Source organism: Oryzias latipes, chromosome 3 (genome assembly GCF_002234675.1).
Source record: "Oryzias latipes chromosome 3, ASM223467v1".
Taxonomy (NCBI): domain Eukaryota; kingdom Metazoa; phylum Chordata; class Actinopteri; order Beloniformes; family Adrianichthyidae; genus Oryzias; species Oryzias latipes.
Window position 1 is genome coordinate 21,135,639 of NC_019861.2, and position 25,790 is coordinate 21,161,428.

The window sequence follows — 25,790 nt, forward strand, 5'->3', positions numbered from 1 at the left end:
TTATAATTTTTTCCCCATCGTAATTTAATTTATATAAAAATGTGTTTTAGTTATGTTTATAGATGTATTTTTGACTATAAAAGTATGCAATAATATTTACACTGAATTTGGAAATATGATTAAATGATTAAATTTCATGTTTTTTATTATCTTTGTATATTTATTTCCTAATCCCCTTTTTTAAATAATTTTACCTTTAAAAAGCATTTTTCCTAGTTTGATTTATGAATAAAAAACTTATCTTAAAAATAAAAATCTTTTTTTGCCTGTCACATTAACACCAACTTAAGCATTCATTTAAATTATTTTGATTTAATAAGGTGGGGGAGAATGCCTTTTTACTGATTTTTTGGAGAAGTAAATTTCCCAAAAGTCAAATGGTTGTAAAAAAAAAACAATTGTTTATACACTTGTGATTGTCTTCTTGAATTATACAAAAAAGATAACCGGTAATCTTAGTTTTGCTTCTCATCTGCAGTCAGTTTTGAGAAGGTAAAACAGAACTTGTTAAACCAGAGAAATGTGTGTAAATATCCACGAAATATAATGCACAACATTGTAAGAGGATCCACTTTACTCATTATTTCATGGAACAATAAAGACAGCACACAGGGTGTTTATATTTGTATCTGTATATATATATATATTTATATATATTATATTGTGTTTACTTGACAAACATGATAAATGCAATGTCTCCAAGTTAGCTGTAACAATAAAAATACAATATCTTTGTGTCCTTAAAGTACATAGAATTAAAACAGCAAAAAAAAGTCCTAAGTAGTTCACAGAGGTACAAATATACAGTACAAATCTATTTTATTCAAAAAGGGTACAAATAAAAATGCAACAAAATAGAGATATTAATGCTTTGTTAAAGTGGGGGCGGCGGGGCATTCTAAGGGAGCACTTTGGGTCAACAACTCTAAGGCTTCTGATAGAGATCAATACATATTGGTACGGCCATACGATATTAAAAGTCACTATACAAAGTTCATACCACCTGGATTATACTTGAGGATTGAATGTTACATTTACATAATTGCATATATTTAGCTGATTTAGGCTTTTTTTTTTCAAAGTGATGATGTCGTTATGATGGTTACATGGAAAGCAGTGTGTGAAAAATAAAGTACAATGTTTGATAACACACATACTGTCATCGATTTTTGGATTTTTTTTTAAACAAATCCAACTCTCCTGATTGAATTCGTCCCGAGCTGGCAGTTCAATACTGGATTGACAGAACGCAGTTTAACCAACGCCACAAGACCCCAGAAAAACCAGCACATTACCACTAGTGGAAAGCTAACTGACTTGTGCAGCTGGTCTTCTTCTATTTAGAGCGCAATTTCTCCTTTTCAGAGACTTTGGAACAGAGAAAAATTAAAATAATAACCCATTATTCTAGGGAGCAAACAGGAACAAAAATCCTTACAGATCTTGTGCAACACCAATACATTTAAAGATCTGTACATGTTTGTAAATGCGTTAATGCAGAGACAAAAACTCCATTGCTAACATCCTTGAATATTCACACTTTTGTTTGGGAGTCACAAATTAAGTTTTGAGCAACAGAGGGAATCAAAACTGTAACGGAGCAGAATGGGAAACAGCACAAAGCTGCAGATAATGAAATGTCTTTAGTTCTGCTCCAGAGTTTCTTTTGATTTAAACAAGACAACTTGAATATAAATGTCTCAGGAAACATTGCTCCAATATTTCCATCTCACAAATTGTACAAAGAAAAGAGTTTAAGGCATTATTGACAAGCGTCAAAGCTATGTACAACAAGAGAAATGCATATATATCTACAGAAACACAAAACCTGCGATTGCTCCACAATTTTGTGCGCTCTCATAATTTAGTCTTCAACTCCCCAAAAGTTTTCCTTTTTAAAACACTGTGAAGGACATTTAGTGCAATCACTTAGAGCAACAGACCATCAGTGAAGTTAAGGAAATTAGACATCTTTGCATGAGAATTTTACAGCACACACCTTTCAAAATAAAAGGAGGATCAGAATGATGGTCTGTATGTGAGCATAAACAGGAGGTAATGAACAAATAAACTCCATCGAATACATCCTGACCTAAAACACATTGAAGTGGCTGGCAACCAGGCCTAAACAACTTTAAATAACACTTCTTCAACGATTTGGCATCTGCTGTGTAGTAATCAGGGTTGGGTCAAAACGAGGCTCACTGAACATTTAACGAGTGTTAAACTTCTAAAAAAGACAGTGATTCCAAGCACAAATCCTAAAATTAGAACTGTATCAGCCAACCTGCTCCACGCATGAAACAATGAAGGGCACAGTTGTGGTAACTGCATAGAAAATACCAACACTACGTCAAAGGTTTGCAGTGAAGAACTCTCACATCCTACAAGAACTCCTGAAGCTGAAAATGACGACAGTGGCATATGGCTCTTTACATGCACAGAGGAAGTTGTAAGCATTCAAGTAAAAGTTCACAGAAACTTCTGAACCGATGTTTTAAAGCTCCTCGCTATGACAACCGTGTCCATCGCTTTTCAATGGGATCAAAGTGTTTGCCAAAGGCAAGCCTGAGGATCAATGGTAGACAAGGCAAAAAAAAAAAAAAAGAGTATTTAGTCAATTGGTGAGGGGAATGTCAACATATGGAATGATAATTTGATGATTTATGCATGATCTAATTGCACTTCTTTTCAAATTGTCCTATTTTAGACTTTTTTGTCTGATATAAAAACCTTGACGTTAGGAAGGAACTGCAGCATTCTTTAGGATAATTTGTAAACAGTTAGAGAAACAAGTCCATTTTAATTTTGCCACATAGAACCAACACTTCTTAAAATATTCCCTTTGTTTATAAAAAAAAACAACACAAAGTATTGGGAGTCCTATTTAAATTTTAAAGTAAAATCAAGGGGAGGGGGGTCAGATGTGCAACACAGGGCAGTTTAAAAAACCCTGCTGGACCTACGATCCCTTTATATAGGAGCAAAGGATCAGATCCATACAAACTAACCGGGTCTCTTATGCGCATCCACTTTCAGAACTTGGGTTACTGAAATTGCCAACAGTGACTCAGTCCACCTTCAATTTCAGCAAACCTGCCAAAGTCGTGCTATCAAACTAAAGCTGATTAATCCTTTAAAACAGAGAATTTACCCCTCAAACACAATGAAACTCTTGTGGTGGGGCAGTACTTTTAAAAATGAACTATTGCTTTCATTTGGTAACAAGAATTGAAGCTTAAAGCAGACACGTCTCATCACCGCCTCACTCATCCACAATATTATGAGTAATATGAAGTAGTCTATAAGGAGGGTGGAAAGAAAACATTAAAGTTGGTCGAAGCAAGATTAGATCGAAGAGAACAGGAGATTATTCCAACCGCTAACATTCCAGTCCTCATTCAGAGCAAGTGGGAGGAAGGTGGTGACACAACGGATTCGCTTGATTTGATTGTAAGACAAATATGAAATGGGACATGTGGCCTGAGAGAGCTTTCCAACCTTTGCAGAGCGGCTTCCAAAGGAGTAACGAAGGGAGAGTATTGCTGCTGACAGCGGAGGGTTTAGACTCCTGTTGTGAAAGCACAATTTAAAGCACACTGACAAGTGGGAACAACAACAACAGCGGGTCCTCCAAATGTCAGCAACCACCTTTTTTTAGGGTGATTGCTTTACACAGAAGCAGTATTTTGGCTGCGCTGTGATTAAAACATTATTAGCTTTGAACTTTTGTTTTCACCAGAGTTGGTTGCTTCAAACTAGTGCGATGCAATAATTTGTTTTTAAAGACAGTCATGAACTCAATTCTCTAGGATGTTTTACATAGCCAAAACCAAAAGCGAATGTCTCAGAAAGAGATCATTACGTGGTTTGAGTTCAAGAACGTGGAGACAAAGGAGGGACGGAGGAAGAGAAAAGCAGTGTGTATGGACATGCCAGCTACATGCTTAGCTTTTCACGTCCCCGTTAAGACTGCAGCAGGCTGAAACCAGAACTTCTCACCAGACAATAATGATTAGATGCCTTTGTGTATTTTGAAGTGTGCAAAATCTCCAACATTCTGAGGCTACATTCACACTGTTTTTTCCCTCTTTCTCTCCTTGTCAAACTCTCGTCTTACTCGTGGCAGTCCCGTCTATGGTTGCTACCAAATATGATGCTACTTCCCTGCATTAGAGCGCCCCTCGATGGACAGTTTGACCTCTTGGGGGATGAAAGACGGCCGTGGGTGAGCAGAGGTGATTATCTGAGGACGCGGCCCGTCGTCCACTTTCACGCTGTATCTTTGGAGGCCGGGTGAAGACCATCGTCTCTGAGAGGCACCATGGGGAGTTTGTATTGCTCCCATGCCTGCCTCTGCAAAAGCAGAGCCCTCTGTGTGCAAGTGATAACTGCTCTGACTCCTGGGATGCTCAGCAGAGATTCGGCTTGTTCTGATGGGTGATTCTGTGTGTCCACCACCGCCTAAATGGATGACTTCATCCTCCTCCACAAACTCTTTTTCTCCATCCCGCTGCCTGTCTCTGTTGATGCGATCCAACCTGAAATGAGACTGCGGCCGTGACTGCTGAGGGGCAGGGGGCCCCATGAGCTGGTGACTAGGTCCTGATGTAGCATTGGTTTTGTTCAAAGTCCTTGTGAGGTTCTGCTGTTGCTGCTGCAAGTGATGCTTCTGTGGCTGCTTCTCCTGCTGGGGTTGAAGCTGTTGCTGCAGTCTAATTGACACACACGTGTCCCCGATTTGCAGGCGGTGACAAACCAAGCCGTAAAGCTGGGCTGTACGCTCAGGGCTGCAAGATGACCAGCCCTGGCCAAACACAAAAAAAGGGTGCTCTGGAGGCACATCGATTGTCACTTTGCTCTGCTGCTCCCCGACCGTAAAATGAAGCGATGCTAGACCTGGTCTTTGCTGGCTGGCACGGATGTCCATCACCAAGCTGGAGTCAATCTTAAGACCCCCACTCACCTCAGCACTGCGCACAAAATCCTGAGTCTGCAGGTCCTCCACACGCTTCAGCTCCCCAGTGGCCAACTGAATAATTGCACCCTTCATGAAGTGTGATGGATTACTGGGAGCCTGGGCAGGAAGGAGACTTGCAGCTAAGGCCTGAGTCACATCTGCTGCAGGCTGGATCACCGGCTGCTGTGGAAGCTGCTGCAGAGCTGCTGTCAGCTCTGCTCTCTCAGGGAGGCACACTCTGGCTGAAGAATCAGAGGCTTTAAAGCTTGGGTTAGGGGAGGATGTGGTGGTAGCATGGCTTGCTGAAGCGTCGTTAGTCTGCCCTGGGTACTGCTGCTGTGGCAGCTGATGTTGCTGCTGATAGTCAATGGGTATAAGAACTGGCTGCCCATTGGCGAGCACCACAGCATGGGCAGGTTGTCCTGTCTGTTGACTAGTCAGCTTGTGATGGTCACTGTAGCTTGAAGGCAGGGCAGAATACACGGTCCTGGCAGAAACGGCTCCTGTGCTCTCGCCATGGACATCAACGGCTCTCTGGCCCCCCTGACAGAGGTTCAAGGGGGCAAATGAAACCTCCTTTCGTAATCCACTATTCCCTTGGCTCGAGGAAGCCAAACGACCAACCACCTGCTGCACCTGAAAGATAAAGAGGATCACTGAGGATTAGCAAAACTCATTTTCATTTACTAAAGGGTTTGATTCAACAGAAAGCAGTTAGTAAGAAGCAATACAACACAACATGACATGTATACTACACATGTATTATACTATACATGTATACTATACACTATACATGTATTCTACAAAACTGCAGCTCACCATAGTTTACACAATTTAGACAAAGAAATGCAGAAATATGAGAATGACAATTAAATCATAGAGGTGTCACTACAATAGAAATGTCCACTTAAGGGCAACACCTGTGTCAAATAAAAAAATGAAGTAGATTACTTTATATCCAGATACTGAACAATGTTTTTTTAAGTGTCAAAAATATTCAAACATTTTAGTCCATGACAAAACATGAGCATTCCTCTACAGCTTTTTTTTTTCATGTGTAACCATCTGTATTTTACAAATGAAATCAATCGATCTTACCTCTAGATCACTGTCTGGAGTGCTGCGCTGACCAGGAGAACTTCTGCCTTCTAGCCTTCGGGTTTGCAGGACTCTCTCCTGGCTGTGCTCTTGTGTTGCTGAAGTGGATGTCACGCGCGGTAAATGTGCATTTCTGGCAGTGTGAGTAGAGTCCTGTACACCTTGTTCTCTATCACCCCCATTCATCTCTGTTTCATTGGCCAACTGAGAACTGTGGCCATCTCTGAGGGTGGAGGAACCCCTGCTGCCTTGAGCATGGTACAATCCTCTGGAGCTGAGCTCGGCTGCAGGTAAAACTCCAACTGTACCAAGGTGCTGTTGGACTGCTTGCTCTGAGGGTAGCATCAATGGAACACCACTTGAAGCTTTGGCAAAGGTATGAGTAGCTACCTGAGCCTGCGGAGGTGGAGAGACAACACCTTCCTGTATGATAGATTGGTAGGGAACAAGGTGAGAAACAGAATGGGCCTGAGGAATAGGTCCTGAGGGAGAGATCAACGATCCTGGGACAAAGCCAGGTGGTAGAGCGTACGGTACTGCAGCATAAGGGGGGCTAACGAATTGTAGAGGGGAATGAGGGATCTGTGCATAACCAAGAGGGGGGTAGGGGAGGCCTGGATGCTGCAGAAGAGGAGAGTGAACTGTATAGGCTTGAGAGATGTGGCTTAGCACTGGGTGAAGACTGTTGGATGAGTAAGTAACAGATGGAACAGCTACTTTGTAAAGCATGCTATAATGGTCAACAGGAACAGTTGATATATTGTCTGAATGATCCACTCTATAATGGTAACCTGCTTGTGCTTGCAGCCACTCTCCAGATGAGGTCCCTCCTTGAGATTCACTGTTGGATCCAGAGTTCTGGATGGAAGCCGCCTCGTCTTCTCCAGCAACCACTCCAGTGGCCGTAGCTCCTCCTCCTCCTGTCCCCCCTGCTCCACTGCTGTTATTGACAGGGAGGTCCCTCTTTTTTGGAGGCAGGCACTCCTGGTTACGCTCCTGAGCGGGTTTCATGGTAATCCTCTGACCAAACAAGTCGCTCTACTGTACTGCACAGGAAGTGAAACCTGCAGGCCAGTCCGCCCACACAGGAACCAGTTCTGCAAAGAGGGGGCTGACTTTGTCTGCCAATTCACCTGAGAATATGAATACACATTTAACCTACAGTTAAACAAGGGAAACAAAAGGAAAGCAAAATTTGACAGTCAATTTGCAAACAATACTTGGGTAAACAGTCGAGGGTTTAACATGCTAAGACACGTTACAAGGGACAAATAAAAAAATATCAACTGCTATGCAGCAAAATTACAAAGACCAGATGCAAACATCAATACAAAATCTATCGGTATATCAAACTATCAATCTATAATAAAATAATATTTAGAAAGAGTTAACAGCTTGAAAACAGTAGAACTCAAAACACATTAATTGGTCGGAAAATCACAGTTGCCAGTATTCCATTCCATAAATCTCATGACAAACAAAACAATTCCCAAACTTAAGTCTAATATTCAAAAATGTGAAAGATCATTCTAAATCTTAAAACAGGACAAATTGCTGAAAACGTTCCCTGGACTGCATGTTCTATGCAAGTTCATCCCATGCTGGGGTTATTGATTTTCTGAGGCACTAAAAGAATATATACATATCTCAGTGTTTAACCACCACTTACCAAGATTGTCTTTATAAAGAAGAAGCTTTTTCCTGGCAAGGTTATTTGCATGGAACTTTATTATTTAAAATACAAAGATAGCCTTTCAAATGACAGGTAAGTAAACATATCTTACATAATTTGTATGGTTGAGGAGTGTTGATATTAGGGGCTCATTTTGAACTCACAGAAATGGCCACATGTCTGTATTTAAAGTAACAACAATTAATCATGGTTAATGGGTGTAGATACTGTTATAGTGTAACAGCTTTTGTACTCTTGACAGGTTGTAGATGGTTGCTAACCTGGTGTCATGCAAACAAGTTGCCCGGTTGAATTCATACTTATTAGTACACAATTCAAATAATGTATTCAGTTCTATAGGAAGTTATTGTATGCAAGGGACGCCTTAAAACAACACGAAAAGAACAGCGAGTCCAGCGTCACACAGTTGTCTTGTATCCTGCCGCTGCTGAGTGATTACCGTTTGCTTTCTAGCTTCTATGGCTAAAGTTAGCAAGCTACTTAAGTCTTAATTTTCTGGAACATATACATAAATGAAAGAGTGACACTTACTAAAACAACATGAAATGCACAAAGTGTATTCAATTCCAACTAATACACAAGGTTAATAGTCTGTGTGTGTAATTTATCGAGCACGAAGGTACATGCTAGCTAGCTGAACAGCTAGCAGTTCGCTCTTGTTACTGATTCCTTCTCGACTTGCATCTTATCACTGACGATTTTCGTCGCTGTTTCGTTCTCGATACTTACCTACAAATGTCATCGCGGACGGGAGTTTCTTGACAAAAAGTTTGACGTGCAGGATAACGATTAAAAAAGCAGGGCTAACGAGTCAAGCCCATTTCGAAGGCCAACAGAGGCGCTCACCAATGACGTCACCACTTTTGCTCAATTTCCTCCTTTTCCAGGCAAACTTTTCAGTTTCTTAAAATAATTCTGAACTCAGTCACATATATCAAAAAAATACGCGCTAAACTCTTCCAAAATGCATACAAATGACAATGTATGCATCCAATTATACTTTGTCTTTTTTTTTTACCGTATAAGTGACAAAAAGCAATATATTTTTAATTGTTAGATCCACATTAGAGTCTGTATAATTTTTTCTTTCATAGTATTAAAATCACAGTACCAGTTACTGAGAGTGGCATGCGGTGCAAATCCCGGGTCAATAGCAGAAAGTGGAAATTACTATATTAAGTGCCTTAAATCTAAAAGATAGTATGGCAGACAGCAGAGGGAATAAAACCACCATCTACTATACAAGACTTTTTCAAGCATCATGATAAGATAGATAGAACACCTTTACAGTGTAAGTGTTGCAAATTTGTAGTGAACAGGCCTTTGAGTCCTGCACAATTAACTATCTCCATCTTTAACTCTTGTGTCATCAGAAAAGTTATCCGAGGAAACCTTCATGGATAATTGAATTGTAAGATAATCAGCATTTGTTGGTTGGTATATACAATTAGGTTTGAAATATTTATTTCAGAAAGTTAAAGTAGAAAATTTCACTGTATTACAGTCATTGTGTTCTAGTTCCTATTTTTCTTAAAATAAACTTTTGTACATATAAAATGTCAAACTTCAGTAGGAAAGCAAGAATGTGAATGCTGTGCTGCCCTGAGGTTTTGCTTAGTAAAATAAACACAAGAACACAGTGATGGTTGAAAACTAATGTAATTGTTTCATGTTACATTGTTATAAACACTTGATCCTCATTTTTAGAAGAAAAACAACTTCAGTGCACTTCTCATGAAATTTACTAGATTTAGTAAAAGTTATTTATTTTAAAAGACAAAAGTAAGCCAAAAGATATAGATTATAAATACAAAAAAAGTAAATCTTCCCAAAAAAGGCACAGAGGATGAGCAGCAGCAACTCCATTCCTCTTACAGAAATATTCATAATTGAATAAATACATCTGCCGAATCTAAAAGTCAAACTGTGACAATGAGCACAGCCATCATACAATTACAGCAGAGAACATCATGGTGAATTAAATGGAAAAACAGCATATAAATATACATCCATAAGTATAAAGACTAAATAAGGGATTAACATTTTATAGTACCATTAATTAAAAAAAAAAAATGAATTGGAAAAACTTCAAGCATATAAAAGTATTTAAATCTGCAAAAAATATTTTCAACCAATCTCTTAAAATAATCTATATTTTGGGTAAAATGTGCAATTTAGCATTTGAGAGGGCAGATTTGCACTCACACTGTATATACTATGCAATAAAGAACCTGAAACATTTATTGCCAAAGAACATGTAATAGTATAATCACTACTGGATTGGAAGATTAATGCTCCTCGTTGACAGGAAAAATTATGTTTGTTGCCAGGTCTTTGAGGCATTTTTATAACATGTTTTGATATTTCTATGGTGTCCTTCAAATTATACAGTAATGGCCAGAGATAAATTCTGATGCATCTCTATTCATGTAATGTAAAGCTGGTGATAAGTTGTTGACAGTAGGAGAATCATCTTCTCGGTTCTCTGCAGAGATCATCACATGTATGCTAAAGGTTTTATTTAAAAAGAAATTAAGGTAGGACAAACAGAAGATTTCTATTGTCAGCTGTCATAATGTTAAAGACCCACTCCCTTGAATATCATGCTTTTGGTGTTTTAGCATGTTTCTCATGATGGAAGACATATAAAAGAATTTAAGGTTAAAACTGTGTTTCTGTGCACTTCTTTATTCAATCAGGAGCAGATAAAAAAGCTCATGTTTGTGTCACAGCAACTGAATTGGGCAGGCCAAAGTTCCCTGTTCCGCTCAATCCTGATGCATCCACTTACAGATAAATAGATCCATTAACATTCTTCATTTTCCTCGTCTGAGCTGGTATCCAGCTCAAAACTGTACGGCTGGATAGCTCTGATATTGCTCAACATTTTTGCACTTTTAATGTTAGCTTGGAATTGTGAGGGGCTGTAAGCTCGCGGGAGAGTGTGTAGACAAAGGGATGACGGGAAAATCAGCGAAGGGTTACTTCCACGCCAACAGTCCCGCCCACAACTCAGAGGCAAATGTCTGATGGACACCTGCCACTCTGCAGAAACAATGTCTTAAAAAACACAGTTTTATTAAAATTTTGGCTAAAATCTACGTAGTCATAATGAAAAGACCACTGGGAACGAAGCAATAGTTAAAAATATAGGTGGAATGGGACTTCAAGTAAAAAACAACCTGCTCATGTAGGACTTGGAATCCAGAAGGCTTATTGGTATTATGAAAGATGACAGCTGAGCTCCCATCACCAGATCCACAGCTTTCCTGCCTGAAACTCAAAACCCCATTTGTTCAAAACAAGATTAGCTTGGGTCCATCACTTCACACTTGTTTTCACATTCAGCTACGACTTTTTTCTGATCAGTGCCTTACCAGAAGGCCTTTAGGAAAGTTCAACATCTTAAAAACAACAAAACGAAAAAAAATTATATTTTAGTCCTCACTAACTGCATAAAGATTCTGCTTAAGTAAGATTCCTATGACAAAGAATAGAAAACCTTAGTAAAACTAAATAAAGCAGTACAATGAAGTCACTGCATTTATCCCTTATTGCAGGTTTCCTTCAACACAGGACCTTGAAGGAAGAAAAGAAAAAAAAACTTAAATATAAAAGGATTTTCTATTACATTTAACCAGGTAGCACACCGATTCCTTAAGCCATGCTTTGGGTTTTTAATGGTTCTCTTTCTAAAATACGGCTAGGATGAAAAAGGCACAACATTCTCAGCTTTAATTACATTTCCTGAACATCAAAACAAACTAAATTCTTGAAAATCAGTGTTTAGTGAAGTGCATCACAGTTTTAGAATTAAGTCATTCCCAATTTAAAATACGAAACTTAAAGGATAATTGGATTTAAAAAAGACAAACTGTTGGCAGAGCAACAGCCATATTTTTAACAGTTTATTAATTATTACTCTAACGCACAGTGAATCATGTCAATGGATGAGTCTTCTGAGTCTGATCGAATAGCAGTTATAGAATCTCTGAAGGTGCCATTTCTGTCACACAAAAACCACCATAAATATCTCAACAGTGAAGACATTTCTCTGTCTTTTTTTTCTTTTCAAACAAACAATCCGCTTTAAAAGGTGTAGAAGATGTTAAGGATTTAGTTTTAACAATTAAGTACTCCCCAAGATTTGGATGCTGCAATAAATGGTGCAGTTTTTAGCTTATATTTAGAAAAACATTTAAATGGTTGAATTTGATCTCTTAGGTTTCTTATTAGTATTTAACAAAGAAATAATAAAGAAGAATTAGATTTTCTTAAAAAAACAAATATAAACCCATTACCCTTAAACAGTGTCATTAGCAAGAGTCTCCGTTGAGAGCCAGATCTTTGCACCATTCAAAAATTTGCCAATTGGAGTTCCCTGGAGATTTCGCCGGCATAGGTTTCCCACTGGACTAAAAGGAAAGGAGGAGGTAAAGACGTCTGGAACGGTGGAAGGGTCACATGGAGGAGTCGCCTTAAAATACATCCTTCTTTGGTTAGAGGGGGGGGCGCTCGGGCTCGGAAGTGGTGTGCTCCCTGGACTGGAGCCTTTGTATTGCCTCAGTTGGCTCTGCAATATGTCTATTTCATCGACCAGTTGGGATAGCTTGTGGTAGGTAGTGATGGGGCCTCCGTTAGGAATGCAGGCTTCAGAGACCCAGCGCAGGAAGAAGAGCTTCCAGAGAGCCACATGTGATGGCATGAGCAGGGGAATCAGGACGCCGTGCTGGTCAGCAGGTTGAGAGAACCAGTCTCTGAAGAAGCGGTCAGACGGACTTTCCACTTTCACTGGTGAGAAATCTGGCTTCAACTCGGATACCAGAGAGCTCCGTCGGCGCTCTCCATTACCTTTTAGCCCGTTAGCCGGCAGTGAAGACGTTCCCCGAACTGTGGAAGAATAAACTTTCTGTTGAAGAAAGAACCAGAATTAGGCTATTGTAAGCTTGTGTCAACTATAGAGGCAGTATATTATGTGTCAGTAAAATAATATATAGATAAAAAGAATTAGACTGTCATAAGATAAGATCAAAGCTATAAGAGCATGGAACATTTTTTAAAGAAAGACTGTTTATCAATTTATCAGAGAATGTTTTAGCTGCTTATTTGAACGGCATGGCAGAAATAAAAAAAAAAAACTAAAGGATGGATGTTTTCTCCTTTGTGAGAACAGGTTTTTCTGAAATCTCTGAAATGCCTTCAGACTGTGTGCAGAAGATCATCACATCAACCAAACTACAAGCTAATGTGACGTGGAATTGGTGTCTTGTGTACCTTTGTGCGTCTGAAGGTTTTCACTTCGCCGTTCTGAACACGTGCAGATCCTTTGCCGACATACATGGGGTTGTTAAAGAGGGTTTGATCTTTGGTGGAAAACTGCTGTGACCACTCCCAAACTGCAGGGAAAAACCCAGCAGGGTCTTCTCCTGGAGGGATGGCTTTGTTTTTGGCAAAGTCCTAAAAAGTAAAAAAGACATTTCACACGCTGCATTCTGAAGACTATTTCTACAGAACAAAATGAAATGTTGTTGGGTTTATTTGTTTTTTAAGGAAAACCTGGGGGGCATAATGAGCTTTGTAGCATTTTGATTAATAAAGATTAGGTTAACACAATACTTATTAGTCTCAATATTATTATTATTTTTTTACCGTCAAGAGTTGAGTCCGTTGCTTAGGAGAATTAAAGAGGAAAGTGCTGAACAGTGGGATCCACATGCTATCACTCAGCACTGTCAGATATGCCTCTGTGAACTCAAACGCAGCTGGATACTGGTTCATCATCTGCCATACGCAGTCCAGGAACAATGTGAACAGCGGGCACTTCATACAACAGGTAACAACAGGAAACAACACATCACCACACATCCCAGGGAGATCTGGAGAACTGCTTCCTGTAACTAGAAATATTAACAAGTACAGGCATACCTCCTCTCTATCATTCTTCTTCAAGTGGTTGCATCTGTCCAGAAAGCGATGGCCAGCCATCACCCACTCCTTCTGCACCAAACTCTGAAAACCAGTGAGGCTGCGATAGTGAGGGTCCAACATGAGCTGCACCAATGAGGACACAACACAGTTCAGGTCTCGGTCCTCCTCCTCTACACAACAGAAGAAACAAACAAACGTTATGCTAGGCCTGGACAAAAATGAGAGAAACAAAAAAAAGAATAAATTCCGCCAAGTGTCAAAGCCAGACTGGCCAGATTATTAAGAACAAGCAAAATCCAAACTGCACAGTACGCAAAGCTCTGTGACTTTTGAAAGGGAAAAAGGAGTTACCTTGAAGAATTACAGAAACATTCCTTCCATCCAAGAGGTAGACTATTTCTGCTGACTGTCTTAAAAAGACCCTTGGTTACAGAAAGAATAACAATTTCAATGACAATGACTGGTGTAGAAAAAAAAGCAAGTCAACGGTTTAGAAATGATTCACTTGGGAAAAATAAATATATTTGTGAGCTCTGTTTAAAAAACGTTCATAAAAATAACAGAAAGGGGAAAACACACAATATTCTTGTCTGTAGATATATCCCAAGTAAAACATTGACTTCTAAAATGATAAATAAGTGACTGCTTGTATACCTGACATAGTCGAGCCATCTGGAGTTTTCAATAGATGAAAGCCATCGCTCTTCAGTCTCCTCAAATGGATCTGCAGAATTCAAAAGTATTTCTGAAATGCGTCTCCTTTGGTAAAAAGCTCAACCCTTTAACCCTGGGGATGTTGCCTAAATAACAAAAGCTCTTTGGTATGCCATAACTTAACTCGTCTTTTTACTTAGGGACCTTAAACCTGTCTGGGGACTAAAGATGGAAATTAGCTTAACAGGCTATAAGTCATGTATTTGCATTTTTAAATGTTATATTAATATATGCTGTCCATGTCTTAAATTCACAAACCAACTCTTCAACCGTTTAGGCGATCAACATGAATCGGTGGATTTAGGTGAAATGCATAAGCGCTTCTCTTCTGTTGCAAACCACCCTAAGGCTGCTTTGCTCCGCTTCAGAATTTGCTAGAATTACGTTCATTGCGTAAACAGTTGAAGAGTTACGACGGTCGAAGGAATGTTAACACTGAAGCTAAAGTTCCGGTGTTAGAAATATGTTGATTTCTAAAAACACAGAAAATGTAAATGCAGAAACAGGACAAATGCACATAGAATGTGTTTACTTTTTTGTGCAATACAACATAACTCACCTAAGACACAAATCTGCCTGATTTTGGCAAAGGCACTTTGGATTTCTTGAATGGTTGGAAGACCCTTGTCAAGCTCTAATCTCACAGCCTCAGAGTCTTGAGGATGGCTTTTTCTGATGGCACTGAAGATCCTACAGAAGAGCAAGAGTTGGTGCTCACACCGTTGTTGACGAGAGAGCCAAGTCCTTACAATATTAAGTTCAGGTACTGAATGTGGTGAGGAAGTCTAGATAAATAACATTACCTTAACCAAAGGAGTAAACGTTAGCAAAACAAAAACGAGAACACTGTCATCATGATGATAAATGGGCCCAGATAACACTTATGATGCCATAAACCAAATGCTCGCCCATTACTAGATTTAAAATCTTATTCACCCGGGATTTGCACCGCATGCCACTCAGATTCAGTCACATCTAAATGTCAGGTCAGCAGTAATTTAAGGAGCCAAGGAACCAGTTTACGAACACTTTAAACACTGATTTCCATATTTTTGTTTAAAAAAAGGGGGGAAAATGACTACAATACAACCACAGACAACAGCAACACAGCACAGAAAAAGGAAAACTTTGATCGTCTGTTATCAAACCACACTTTGTCCAAAATGTGCAATAGAAGATCAGCACAGAATCTGCTGTCTAAATCATTGCCAACAATCTCTTAGTGTTGACTGCCAACACTTGTTAAGGGAATTCAATAAATTGGTGTCACAAATGGACAAACCAAAATGTTTAAACTTAAGTCTATGAATCTGTATCTCTAACAAATGTAATCCTCTGGTCTTCATTGAAATAATAACACTTTTTAAATGACTGTCTTAAAGTGCAACAAATAGTTTTATATTTAAAGATGCATTTTACAGTCTTTATTAAAAATGCATCTATTGAATTGCTGCAGGTGAACTATATCATGAAGATTTCACCACAGACACATTAAAACCCTCTTCAAAGATGGGGGTCTTGTTATGACCAATGCACCGTTTTCTTTACAAACAAGGGAACTGAAAAAGACAAACAATTTTAACGTAGATTTCGAGTAAAGAAATGGACAATTTAGTTGAAACTTTTGGTCCAACAGTTTGAAAGCAGTGGAAAAATACCTCTGTTCAATCTTCCTCTGCTGCTGCAGGTCTGTGATGTTGGCCATGCGGATCAGAGCACTCCCATCACGGTTACTCCAGCACCACATCTTTCAAAAAGGACATTTTAAATTAAACAGAGATTTTAAAAAATGCATAATAATTCATGAATTAGTTTGGCAAAACAAATTTTGGAAGTCACAGATTATACAGGGTGGAAATGACCTTGTACAATGATTGAAGAATGTATTTGCTTAATTGTGCAGAGAGCAAGTGTTTAGCTCCTACGTGGAGATTGGAGCCGCTTCTTCACTGTTCTCAAGATCATTTGTGAAACATCACATGAGCTAAGATCTTGCATGGAGCTCCTGGTGGTGGGAAATTGTTAGAAATTTTGTATTTATTCAATCTTTTAAATAATTATTTAATAATTGATGTCTTCTTATCAAATACTTGTTTTCTGCACTGTTAAACAAATAAATTCTTTAAAAAAAAATCCTCCTATGTAATTCCTTAGGTTCTTATTTACATTCTAACAGTTGAAGTGCATCAGTAATGAACACTACTGAGCTCTGATCTTTGTAAGTTGTATGGCTTAAAATTTTGGGACTATCAAATACTCTACTGCCCAAGTGTTTTTTGTTTTACGACCTAAACATCATGCAAAGTAAAATCAGCAGCTGGTCAGCTGTCAGATCTTTAGTACTCACAGGGATGCGGCCATCATTATAGAATGATGAGTACTGCTTTAGATCCTGGTCTGCCAAAGAGGCCGGCACCACAATGTGCTCTGGAAGACTGGAAAGAAAGGATGGAAGAAAAACTGACATTATATCTGCCAATTTATAAATATTACATTTCGCATTATTAAAGCAGGACTATAAAAGACTGCTTATCAACTCCCTGTAATATTAGCATCTATTCACTTATTTACAAAAATGTATTTGCTTCAAACAGCAGGTCTATATGGGCCGTTTTTGACCGTTCCAACAAGTTAGGCACTAAATGAGAAATTCAGCTATGGAAATACGTATAAATTAGAAATAAGGAAAGACAATTAAACCGATATTCTTGAACATAAATCAAAGAAAACTTTTGACTAAATATTACCGTTATGTCAGCAATTTTTTTTAAAATGATTCATATTGTTTTTGTTTAATTTTTAAGAATCATTATTTCCCATCTAACTTAAAAAAATCATTTAAATATTTAAAAAAAAAGAAAGAAATAAAATGAGTAGAACCTTTTTGTATTTGAAAATTTTCATGCAAATAGCTGCTTGCGTAAATTTCTTAGTTGCACCTTTCAGGTTTATAGCGAACATGAATTCCAAGCATATTCAGACTTGAATAAATATAATCAACATTTTATTTCTGAGCTGCTTTGACAGACGGAAAATTCTGCTAGAAAAGCAAACTAATTTTCATCCATGGATCACATTTCTTTACCTGGATATTTGCACAAATGAAAAGGATAGCCTTGGGTGTTGTACTGTAAACAATAGAACCATTTTATTGTGAGTTCAAACTCTCCTTTGTGCTCAGGATCTTCAATAGCAGTTGTTTGTGGATGCAGGAGAACAAAGAATCAAAGTGTACGTGTCATATGTCCAGTCTGAATCAAGCCAGTGTTCTGCATGATGGCACCACTGATTCATGTATTGTGCTAAAGCACCATAAAAAGATATGCACTCTTCTTAAAAGCACACAGTAAAATATATTTCCTAAAGAAATAGCTAATGAAGAAAAAAGCTTGAAACCTTGGGGAGATGGCATATTTCTGGTTGACTGAGCAAACCCTCCACTCTGAAGCACTTGTCCTCTTGATCTCCCGATCCCAATCCGATGAACGATCAAAAATAGGAACCTGCAATGCTCCTCCCCTTTGGGTGGAACTTCTGAGTCGCTCCTCTGGAAACAAAGATACAATGGTTCAAGTTAAAAACATTTGTAGAGGAAGTCAAAGAACTAAAATTTTTAAAAAAGCACGAGGATCAACTTACACTACCTTTAGATTCATGGTATCGCCGTCCCTGATACTCAAAACCAAACAATAGTTGAATATCAGCTGGATGAGAATAGTGGGCGATAGCAAGGCAAACCTACAGAAAAGAAAGGCAGCAAGACTTTGACAAATAACGATAGAATATTTCACATTTAATTAGACATGTTTTATGGTGTACAGTTAATTTTGTAGTTTTTAATCTCCATGTTGCCATGTTGACAATTATTACAGTCCTAATAGCCATTTCATTGACTTATAGCATCTAGATCTACATAGCTTTAATATTGTTGCCCAGCATTTGCCAAAATCTTATGTTGAGTTTCTCCTTTCACAATAGTAATTGACCATCTATAGCAGGGGGTCAGCAATGTTTATGACATCAAATGCCTATCTTAAATTCTCTCCTTAACAACTGCGTCATCATCCACTATAATGTGAAATCTAATACAAAGAAATACAAAAACACTTCCAAATATATCTGAAATGTTATTGAATCCACAAACAGCAGGTCCAATAGCTTTTTAAACCTATTTTGGCATAACTCAAAAAAGTGCCTTCATAACAATATTGCACAAGGAAAATTGGCCAAAGTTGCAACTATGTTTGAAACTGTAAATACTGTGCATTTGTTGTATGTAATACCTACAGCAATTGGATTGGATACACCAGAACAAATTGCCATCAATATTTCTAAGAACTTCACTTTCATTAACATGAAAATAAATAAGCCTATTTTGATTTATTCATCTTTTGTTACATTGTGAGACAGTCCCCGAGTTCCTTAATATAGGTTAATTCTGTGGTGGTGCTTTTATTGCATGTAAAATTAATTATTTTTACTTTTTCATTAGTTTGCTAATTATAGTAATATAAATGTTCTGCAATTGGACAGTGTCATTATTAATTTTTTTCTACCCCAATAAATGGAATGATGATCAGCTGTAGTATTCCTTTTAAACTTGCCCAAATTTCATTTTAACATTTGGCAGAACAGAAGAGAAGTCTGGGTTTAATCTGGCCTTGCTTGGTTTTTTATTCAACAAACTGAACTTCTAACTTTAGAAATGTCAGCCGCTGTGACGCCGTAAACATGACCAAAATAACCAGCTGTGCAGTCATAAACATGTACTACAGCTTCTTGCATTTCCCACTAACGCAGACGCTCACAGTCCATCCACAGACACGCTCATTTTGCCCCACCTGTCATCTCACCAGCAACAGTTTGCAAACAGCACTTATTAGGTTTTCATTTCATTGTGATAAACGTAGTTATTTTTTTCCTACGGTGTGGATTTTAAATCGCCTGTTCATGAGGACTGACATGAAAAAGTGGGCGGGGTCACAGTAACAGCGATGCGTGAATGTTCCCTTTCCTTATGATCCAATAGGATCATCACTGGAGCCTAACAAAGCTGCCTATTCAGGAGAAACACTGAACACCACCAGAGGACACTGTGTGTGAGAGGGGTGAGGCTCTGACCCTGGAATTTCCTACACAACATGATGCTCTCACAGGTAGGAGAATTTCACATGTTGAGCAAGAGAACAAACAAAAAAAAAAAAAAAAACAAGTGCGCTCAGTGTCAGGTTCTCAACATTTCCAAAATAAAGTCATAGAACAAGAAGGGCAGATTTGTTCTGAGATCCTATGGAGTTTGAACATTTTCCACTGTGTGTTAACACATACAACAGGTACAGCATGACTTCACATCTCCATTAATGAAGTATTTTTAAAAAGCAGCTTGTAAATTCCCAAAATAAAAACAATACACATTTAAACACTTTAAGCTTTAGATTGCATTTGAAATTTAAAATGTACAACTAAATTTATGTAAACACATCTTAAGCCAGTCTTAGTCAAATGCTGAATAATATGGAAGTAGTTTTGGTAAATATTTTTGGGGGATTTCAGTCTTTTGAAAATTTTGAAACCTTAATTATTTCTGCCTTGATGTTCTTTAACAGTAAGGAATATTATCACATTTTATTCAATAATTTGTTAATCCATAAATCAACTTTCTCAACCGATAAATCTGAGAGTTAACTGATAACCTTTCCAATATTCTCAATATAAGAAAGTCTAGAAAAAGCCTCTTCTAAACCTATATCTAATGATTGAACAGTAGAGAAATTTTACATTAAAATACTTATTAATTTACCTTTCTTGCACTTTCTGGTCCCGCTTCATCAAAGCAGAACCGTATAATGCGCAGGTCTTTGCAGTACAGAATGAGCTCAGTGGGATTGAACTTTAGTTTCTGGTTAGAACTCAATATCTTCTTTTTTCCCTTTAAATCATTAACTGAAAAGACAAGAGACAAAAAAAGAACGACATTAGCTAAATATGTGAGATTACCTGTTTTTTAGATTAGCAAAGGTGCATCAAGACTCTTATTTGTAAAGCATCAAGGTAGATAAAGCGATACTTTGGACTCGTTTTCTCTTTTTCAGCATTAACACCTGGGAATCGTGAAGTTATTGAATAACCCATAAACTCTTCTGTAAACTAAGGTATTTGACTCCAATGTAAAGCCATGTGTCCATCAGCTCAAGACTAACCTAACATTGGGTCGCCAAACCAAACAAGAGTCAAGAGAGCATCAGCAACTACTATTTTCCGCTGCAAAAATACAATTTGATATCAAATGTCTTGAATCCACTAAAATATTTACAAATCCTCTTACTGAGCAATGCAAGAACAAGTGCCACCTAAATACCAGTAAATGAAAACAAATATGAACTGAGTAAGTGCTACACATTCGATCACAATGATGTAGTTAAGAAAACATCACTAAAATTATACCATCATTTATCTACATTAAAAAAAGAGTGCAAAGAAACATAAACTATACTGATATTAATGAATATTCATGACTAATACTGAGTAAACCAAACTCTTATGCTTCCCCACCACAAAACACACAACTTGAATGCTTCTGAAAACAACTGTCGCCAATGATGTGCAAAAACATTACCAGGCGTCATGACAACAGACCATTTCCTTAGATAACTTAACATACATGTTATCAAGCTCACTCGTGAAAAATGACTGCTTTGTGCTGCATCTGCTGTTCTGTTAAAGTATCATAGACATGACAAGGAATGCAATTCCTTATAAAGAAACTGTGTATAATCATAGAGTATGAGCGAATTAAGTTTACCCGTCACTACTTGGTCCAGACATGTCAGAGGGATATCATGTTCTCCAAGGAGGAGGTGGAAAAGCTGGGTTCTCTGTAAAGGAGGCAATCAAAAGAGGTTGACATCTAATCAACTGTGTTGTTCCTATAATATGTCATGCTGTTGGCTATATAGTATGCCAAGTTCCTCAGACTGAGCAATGATCTACTTCCAGTTTGTTATCAAGCCAACCATCTGCTGCAGCGGTGAAAATGGTTTCTGTTTTCTCATTTCTTGTGCAACATCGATGATCAAAAAGCATTCCTTCCTCTTCGCTAGGTGCATTTTGTGCAAAATCAAAGTTCTGTGCGTGTTTGATGATACAAAATATAAGCCATGCACTAAAGCTGCAATGCTTCATTTTGACATAATCACTTCTCTGTATGGTGATAACGAGATAAGGTTGTAACATCAATGTTTTTGTAAGTTAAAACATTTAAATATAATAATAAAATCCCATCAAATACCTGTTTTTGTGGAGGGTCTTGGGGAATGAAAGAAACCTTGAAGTTGGTGCATATCAGCTTCCCCCAAAGATCGTCCTGACTGTTGTCGGTGCTGATGCATTTCTTCACAAAGTTCACCTCATTGACCACTATCTCACCTGAAGCATGAAAGGATATTAAAAATAAATAAATCACAAAAGCATTAAAATGTCAGTCTAATGATGCATTCCTAATTTAAAATGTCAAGAAAAAAACAGCACTACAAGAATTTCAAAACTTATTTTTCTACACTATAATAACTATAATCAAAACTACACAATAAACAACATGTTAAATCATCTCCCTTTAAAGTGTGTGACTAGCAACTAACTATAATAAAAAAACATGAACTGATGATCGTGTCAAGTTAAACTTTCACTACACAAAAGACAGCATTGCTTCTTTTGTGCTCATAAAAAATGTAATGCAACAGGATTACGTGATTCCCCACAGAAAAAAAGCAATGTCATTTTATGTGCCATGTTTTGGAACCTGAAACAGTATTTTGCTTTCCATACTAAGCTTGCCTTTTCAGATAAGTTTGCAAAACTCTTAAACTGTGCAAAACAAATAAATTAAATCCGATTTCAAATGTGCATGCAACCAAGAAGCAGGCTGAGATCATAATTTCTAATCTTGAATATCTGCAGCATAATACCGGTAGTAAAAATGCAACAGCAAAAACAACCCGTGTGACCACTGAAATGTCTAAATATGTTAATACAAAAAGGTCAAATACAAATGTAAAGTGTGGTTGTACCCTACTATACTATACATGTTTGAAACATTTAATCTCTGACTCGTTTTACCATCACAAAACCATTTAGCTGGAACTTCACTCAAAAGCTGTCACTCAAACCAGTCTACATGATCAGACAAATAAAATGAGGAACCAGGTAATGAAACGATCAAGTCTGCCTGCCTGCCTGGTTCAAAAATCCATCCCAGCAAGTGAATTAAAACTGTAGCCAAAAAACTGTGCGGAGAAAAATGCAAATGCCTCGTCTCTCGTCGTGAATTTCTTCCAAAGCACGTAACGTTTCCAGAATTTGAGTGTACAAGCTGGAAAAACTACTATTAAGTAGCCCCACCCTTTTCTGTTAAAGACTTTCAAGCTACAGGTCAACTAATCACATTTAAAGCAAAAAAGTAGGTGAAAAGAGCATTCAAATTGTAACTAATGACCTATTAATGGTATCGCATTTGTAGTCTTCCTAAAAAAACAGCTTTTCTGGAGCTATTTTAATAGAATGAGTGAAAACAAGATGATGTGGGTGCTAGTGATGAAAGCCTGTAATCAGGGTCATTATTCACAGTAAAACCCAAACATGTTTTTCTGCCAACAAACAGGTCTGAGGCTTACCCAGAGATGTTCCCATAAAAAATCTTTATGGGAAACAGATATCTTTGATATAAATCCTATCATAGGGAACTTTAAAAGGGTCATAATAACACAACAGAATGCTTTGAATATCTTTTTGCCAAACATGCCGTTGTTGTTTAATTTACTCCTTTTGGTATTTCTCTGGTATATTTCAGGGGGGAAAAAAGAGAGAAACTTACCAGAAAGCAGCCTAGGCTCCAGTTTTCTTAGTGGAGGTTCAATTGTTTTGTTAACATCAGTCTGAGAAAGAAAAGGGAGAAAAGGCATATGCTGCATATTGGAAAGTTAATCAATAATAGCAGTCATGTGGCTGACCAAATGAAATAAAGTCTTTGAATGGGTTCTATATAAAATTAGTTTGACAACAATCCTACTTTTTAAAATGACAACTGACATCTTTTTTTAAACTGAAAACAGCAATTTAACACAATTCACAAACGGTCATGGAACTGTTTGAAAAGTAAAACTTGTTACAGTTACTTAACAGTAAAAGAAAAGAAAACTTGATTTTTATGTTGCTTTCATGTTATTACTACGTATACAAGACTTTTGCAACTTCTTAGTGGAGACAATTAAAAAATTAACAAATGAAAAAACACACACAATGTAAAACATCTAAATTATAAATGTTTTAGAAAAAAAAGAATTGTACATTTATTACTTTAGAAATGAATTTTAATAGTTTATTCAAAGTATGGTTATCCTACTAATTTATTTGTTTAATAATTTAATTTCTTTAAGTTTTGAAGATTGGAAAATGTTTATATTTGATTACCAATTAGGTATTCTGAAATACTACATAGTGGATTTACAAAATGTAGTAAAAATTTAAGTTTTTACAGTAATGTTGATATTTAAGGCAACTGCTGTTTTTTTAAAGCCCACTTCAGCTTAACTACAGGGTTTCCCTAAAAAGCTCGTTTAAAGAAAAAGTTTTAAAACCAAAAATACTACCAATGTTAATGTTAACCATTTCTCTTGAATAAATTTAAACAAACCTGCACTGGAGGAAGGTAACACTTGAAGGTGGGTTTCAAAGGTTTGCCAGAAAACATTGTTTATGTCCGCTCTTGACGTTCATGCAGTAAACTAGCGCCTGACAAGCGGGGCACAAAAACCAAAAAACTCCACAAGGAAGCCTTCAGGAAATTCTTTTTTAAAATGGTCCGACTTATTCCCAAACTCCAATGTGTCCAACATTCATTTAAATATCCCGAACGAGCGATGACACACCATTTCGTTAAGAAGTTCAGAGCTAGGAGAAAAAGTTGACAGAAGTTAACGACGAAACGACGGAGTTAGCTCAGTTAGCGAGCTAGCATAAAGTACTTAATAAAGTAAAAAATACATATCGTTCCAACGCAGAAACAAAACTGTTAGGGAAATAGAAACCTCCGTTGGGGGTCTACATTTTCTTAACACCTGTTCCAGTATTAGCTACCCTGGTCGACTTCCTCAAAGTCAGGCTAATTCAGTGAACGCTGCAAAGGACTCAACGGCCATGTTTATACAAAGCGTAGGTCCCGCCCTGCTTCCGTCCTCCGCAGCTAAAGCTGTGCGCCGATCGTTGCCGATACCGCCCGAACAGAACTTTCCAGATATGGTCCGTATAACTAAAATGCTTATTCTTTAAGTAAGCCAACCTGCTAATGTGTATTAAAAACATTTAAAAAACGTTATTACCTCTTTGTCCAACTTTAATCTCGCCTAACAGAAAACACTACAACTCCCATGATGCGCAAGGGAACGGTGGAAGTGGCAAAGGTCAGGATGAGAACTTGTGCGACAGGTTGAACACTAAGGATGAAGAGGTGGCGATGTACAAGTTGGCAGACAGGTCTATGGGTTGGCAAAGCAAAAAAATAAAAGGACGTGAAGCAAATTATAATCACCAAGACAAAATGGTGAAGCAGAGTGGAAGAGTTAGCTATGGAGCTTGGAGCACCAGATATCAGTAAGGATGGATGAAGTAAGGTACTGAAAACTTTTCAGTGAAAAGGATGAAGAGTGAAAAACAGTTGGTCTTGACAAGATGTTTGTGCGGAGAAGTTATTATATATATTATTTGATTCCTATGCATCTTTTTTTTTTTATTGAAGCAAATATTTAACAAACAATCACGGCATGTCTGTTAATCATGACAACAATATGAGTGCTGACATAAAGGTAAACAAATATGAAAACAAATATAACTTTAAAAAAATCAATAAAGATAAGGTGCTATTACAAAAGTTTAAATTGATCAAATAAATTACACAATGTCTGGGCATTCTTGTGATTCATGTACTGTAAAGATTTAGAGAATAGTTTGAGACGGTTTAGTAATCCATTAATGGGAGGTTTCACCTTTAAGAATTTACAAGTATGTAAAAAATGCTTTGAAATTACAATCAGTACATTAATCAGAAAGTCCAGATTTTTGTCAATTAATTGTAATCAAATTTTAATTGTATTCCAATTTAAAGGGTTATTGGTGATATTTTTTGATTTGAGCCAATTATGAAAAGAAGACCAAAACTCTTTTACATGAAAACATTCAAAGAAAAGATGTTCCACAGTTTCTACATCATTGCCACAAAGGAAACAAAGATCACTATCCTAGTTAAAGCGTCAATGTAAAAAATGATTGGAAGGGTAAATATCATTTAATATTTTAAAGGTCACTTCTTTTGCTTTGTGAGGGACAGAATATGATAGATATAATGTT

The 25,790-nt window shown here is 37.4% G+C and overlaps 2 protein-coding genes across 2 annotated transcripts; both read right to left on the bottom strand.

Moving 5' to 3' along the window:
- Positions 1–561: 561 nt before the first annotated feature.
- On the bottom strand, positions 562–8,616 carry atxn1l (ataxin 1 like). Its single transcript, XM_004067322.4, has 3 exons — positions 8,481–8,616; positions 6,059–7,191; positions 562–5,596 (listed from the first exon to the last, which is right to left on the bottom strand). The coding sequence occupies exons 2-3, from the start codon at positions 7,067–7,069 to the stop codon at positions 4,160–4,162; spliced, it is 2,448 nt and encodes an 815-aa protein (XP_004067370.1). The 5' UTR covers positions 7,070–7,191; positions 8,481–8,616; the 3' UTR covers positions 562–4,159.
- Positions 8,617–9,391: 775 nt separating this feature from the next.
- Positions 9,392–24,617, bottom strand: mtmr10 (myotubularin related protein 10). The gene is made up of 16 exons (XM_023953485.1): positions 24,082–24,617; positions 23,263–23,323; positions 21,682–21,818; positions 21,196–21,268; positions 20,194–20,336; positions 18,038–18,131; positions 17,790–17,940; positions 16,741–16,828; positions 16,052–16,140; positions 14,953–15,083; positions 14,334–14,403; positions 14,031–14,101; positions 13,677–13,849; positions 13,401–13,571; positions 13,026–13,208; positions 9,392–12,660 (listed from the first exon to the last, which is right to left on the bottom strand). Exons 1-16 carry the CDS (start codon positions 24,136–24,138, stop codon positions 12,055–12,057), a joined length of 2,298 nt encoding a protein of 765 aa, XP_023809253.1. The 5' UTR covers positions 24,139–24,617; the 3' UTR covers positions 9,392–12,054.
- Positions 24,618–25,790: the final 1,173 nt, after the last annotated feature.

Bases quoted from the DNA above. Each gene is read 5' to 3' on its own strand.
- atxn1l (XM_004067322.4), bottom strand. From the start codon at position 7,069: ATGAAACCCGCTCAGGAGCGTAACCAGGAGTGCCTGCCTCCAAAAAAG. The intron at 5,597-6,058 runs GTAAGATCGATT...TTTATCTTTCAG, and splicing joins CTCCAGACAGTGATCTAGAG to GTGCAGCAGGTGGTTGGTCG.
- mtmr10 (XM_023953485.1), bottom strand. From the start codon at position 24,138: ATGTTTTCTGGCAAACCTTTGAAACCCACCTTCAAGTGTTACCTTCCT. The intron at 23,324-24,081 runs GTTTGTTTAAAT...TTTCTTTCTCAG, and splicing joins GTTACCTTCCTCCAGTGCAG to ACTGATGTTAACAAAACAAT. The intron at 12,661-13,025 runs GTACACAAGACA...TTTCTTCAACAG, and splicing joins AAACCTTCAGACGCACAAAG to AAAGTTTATTCTTCCACAGT.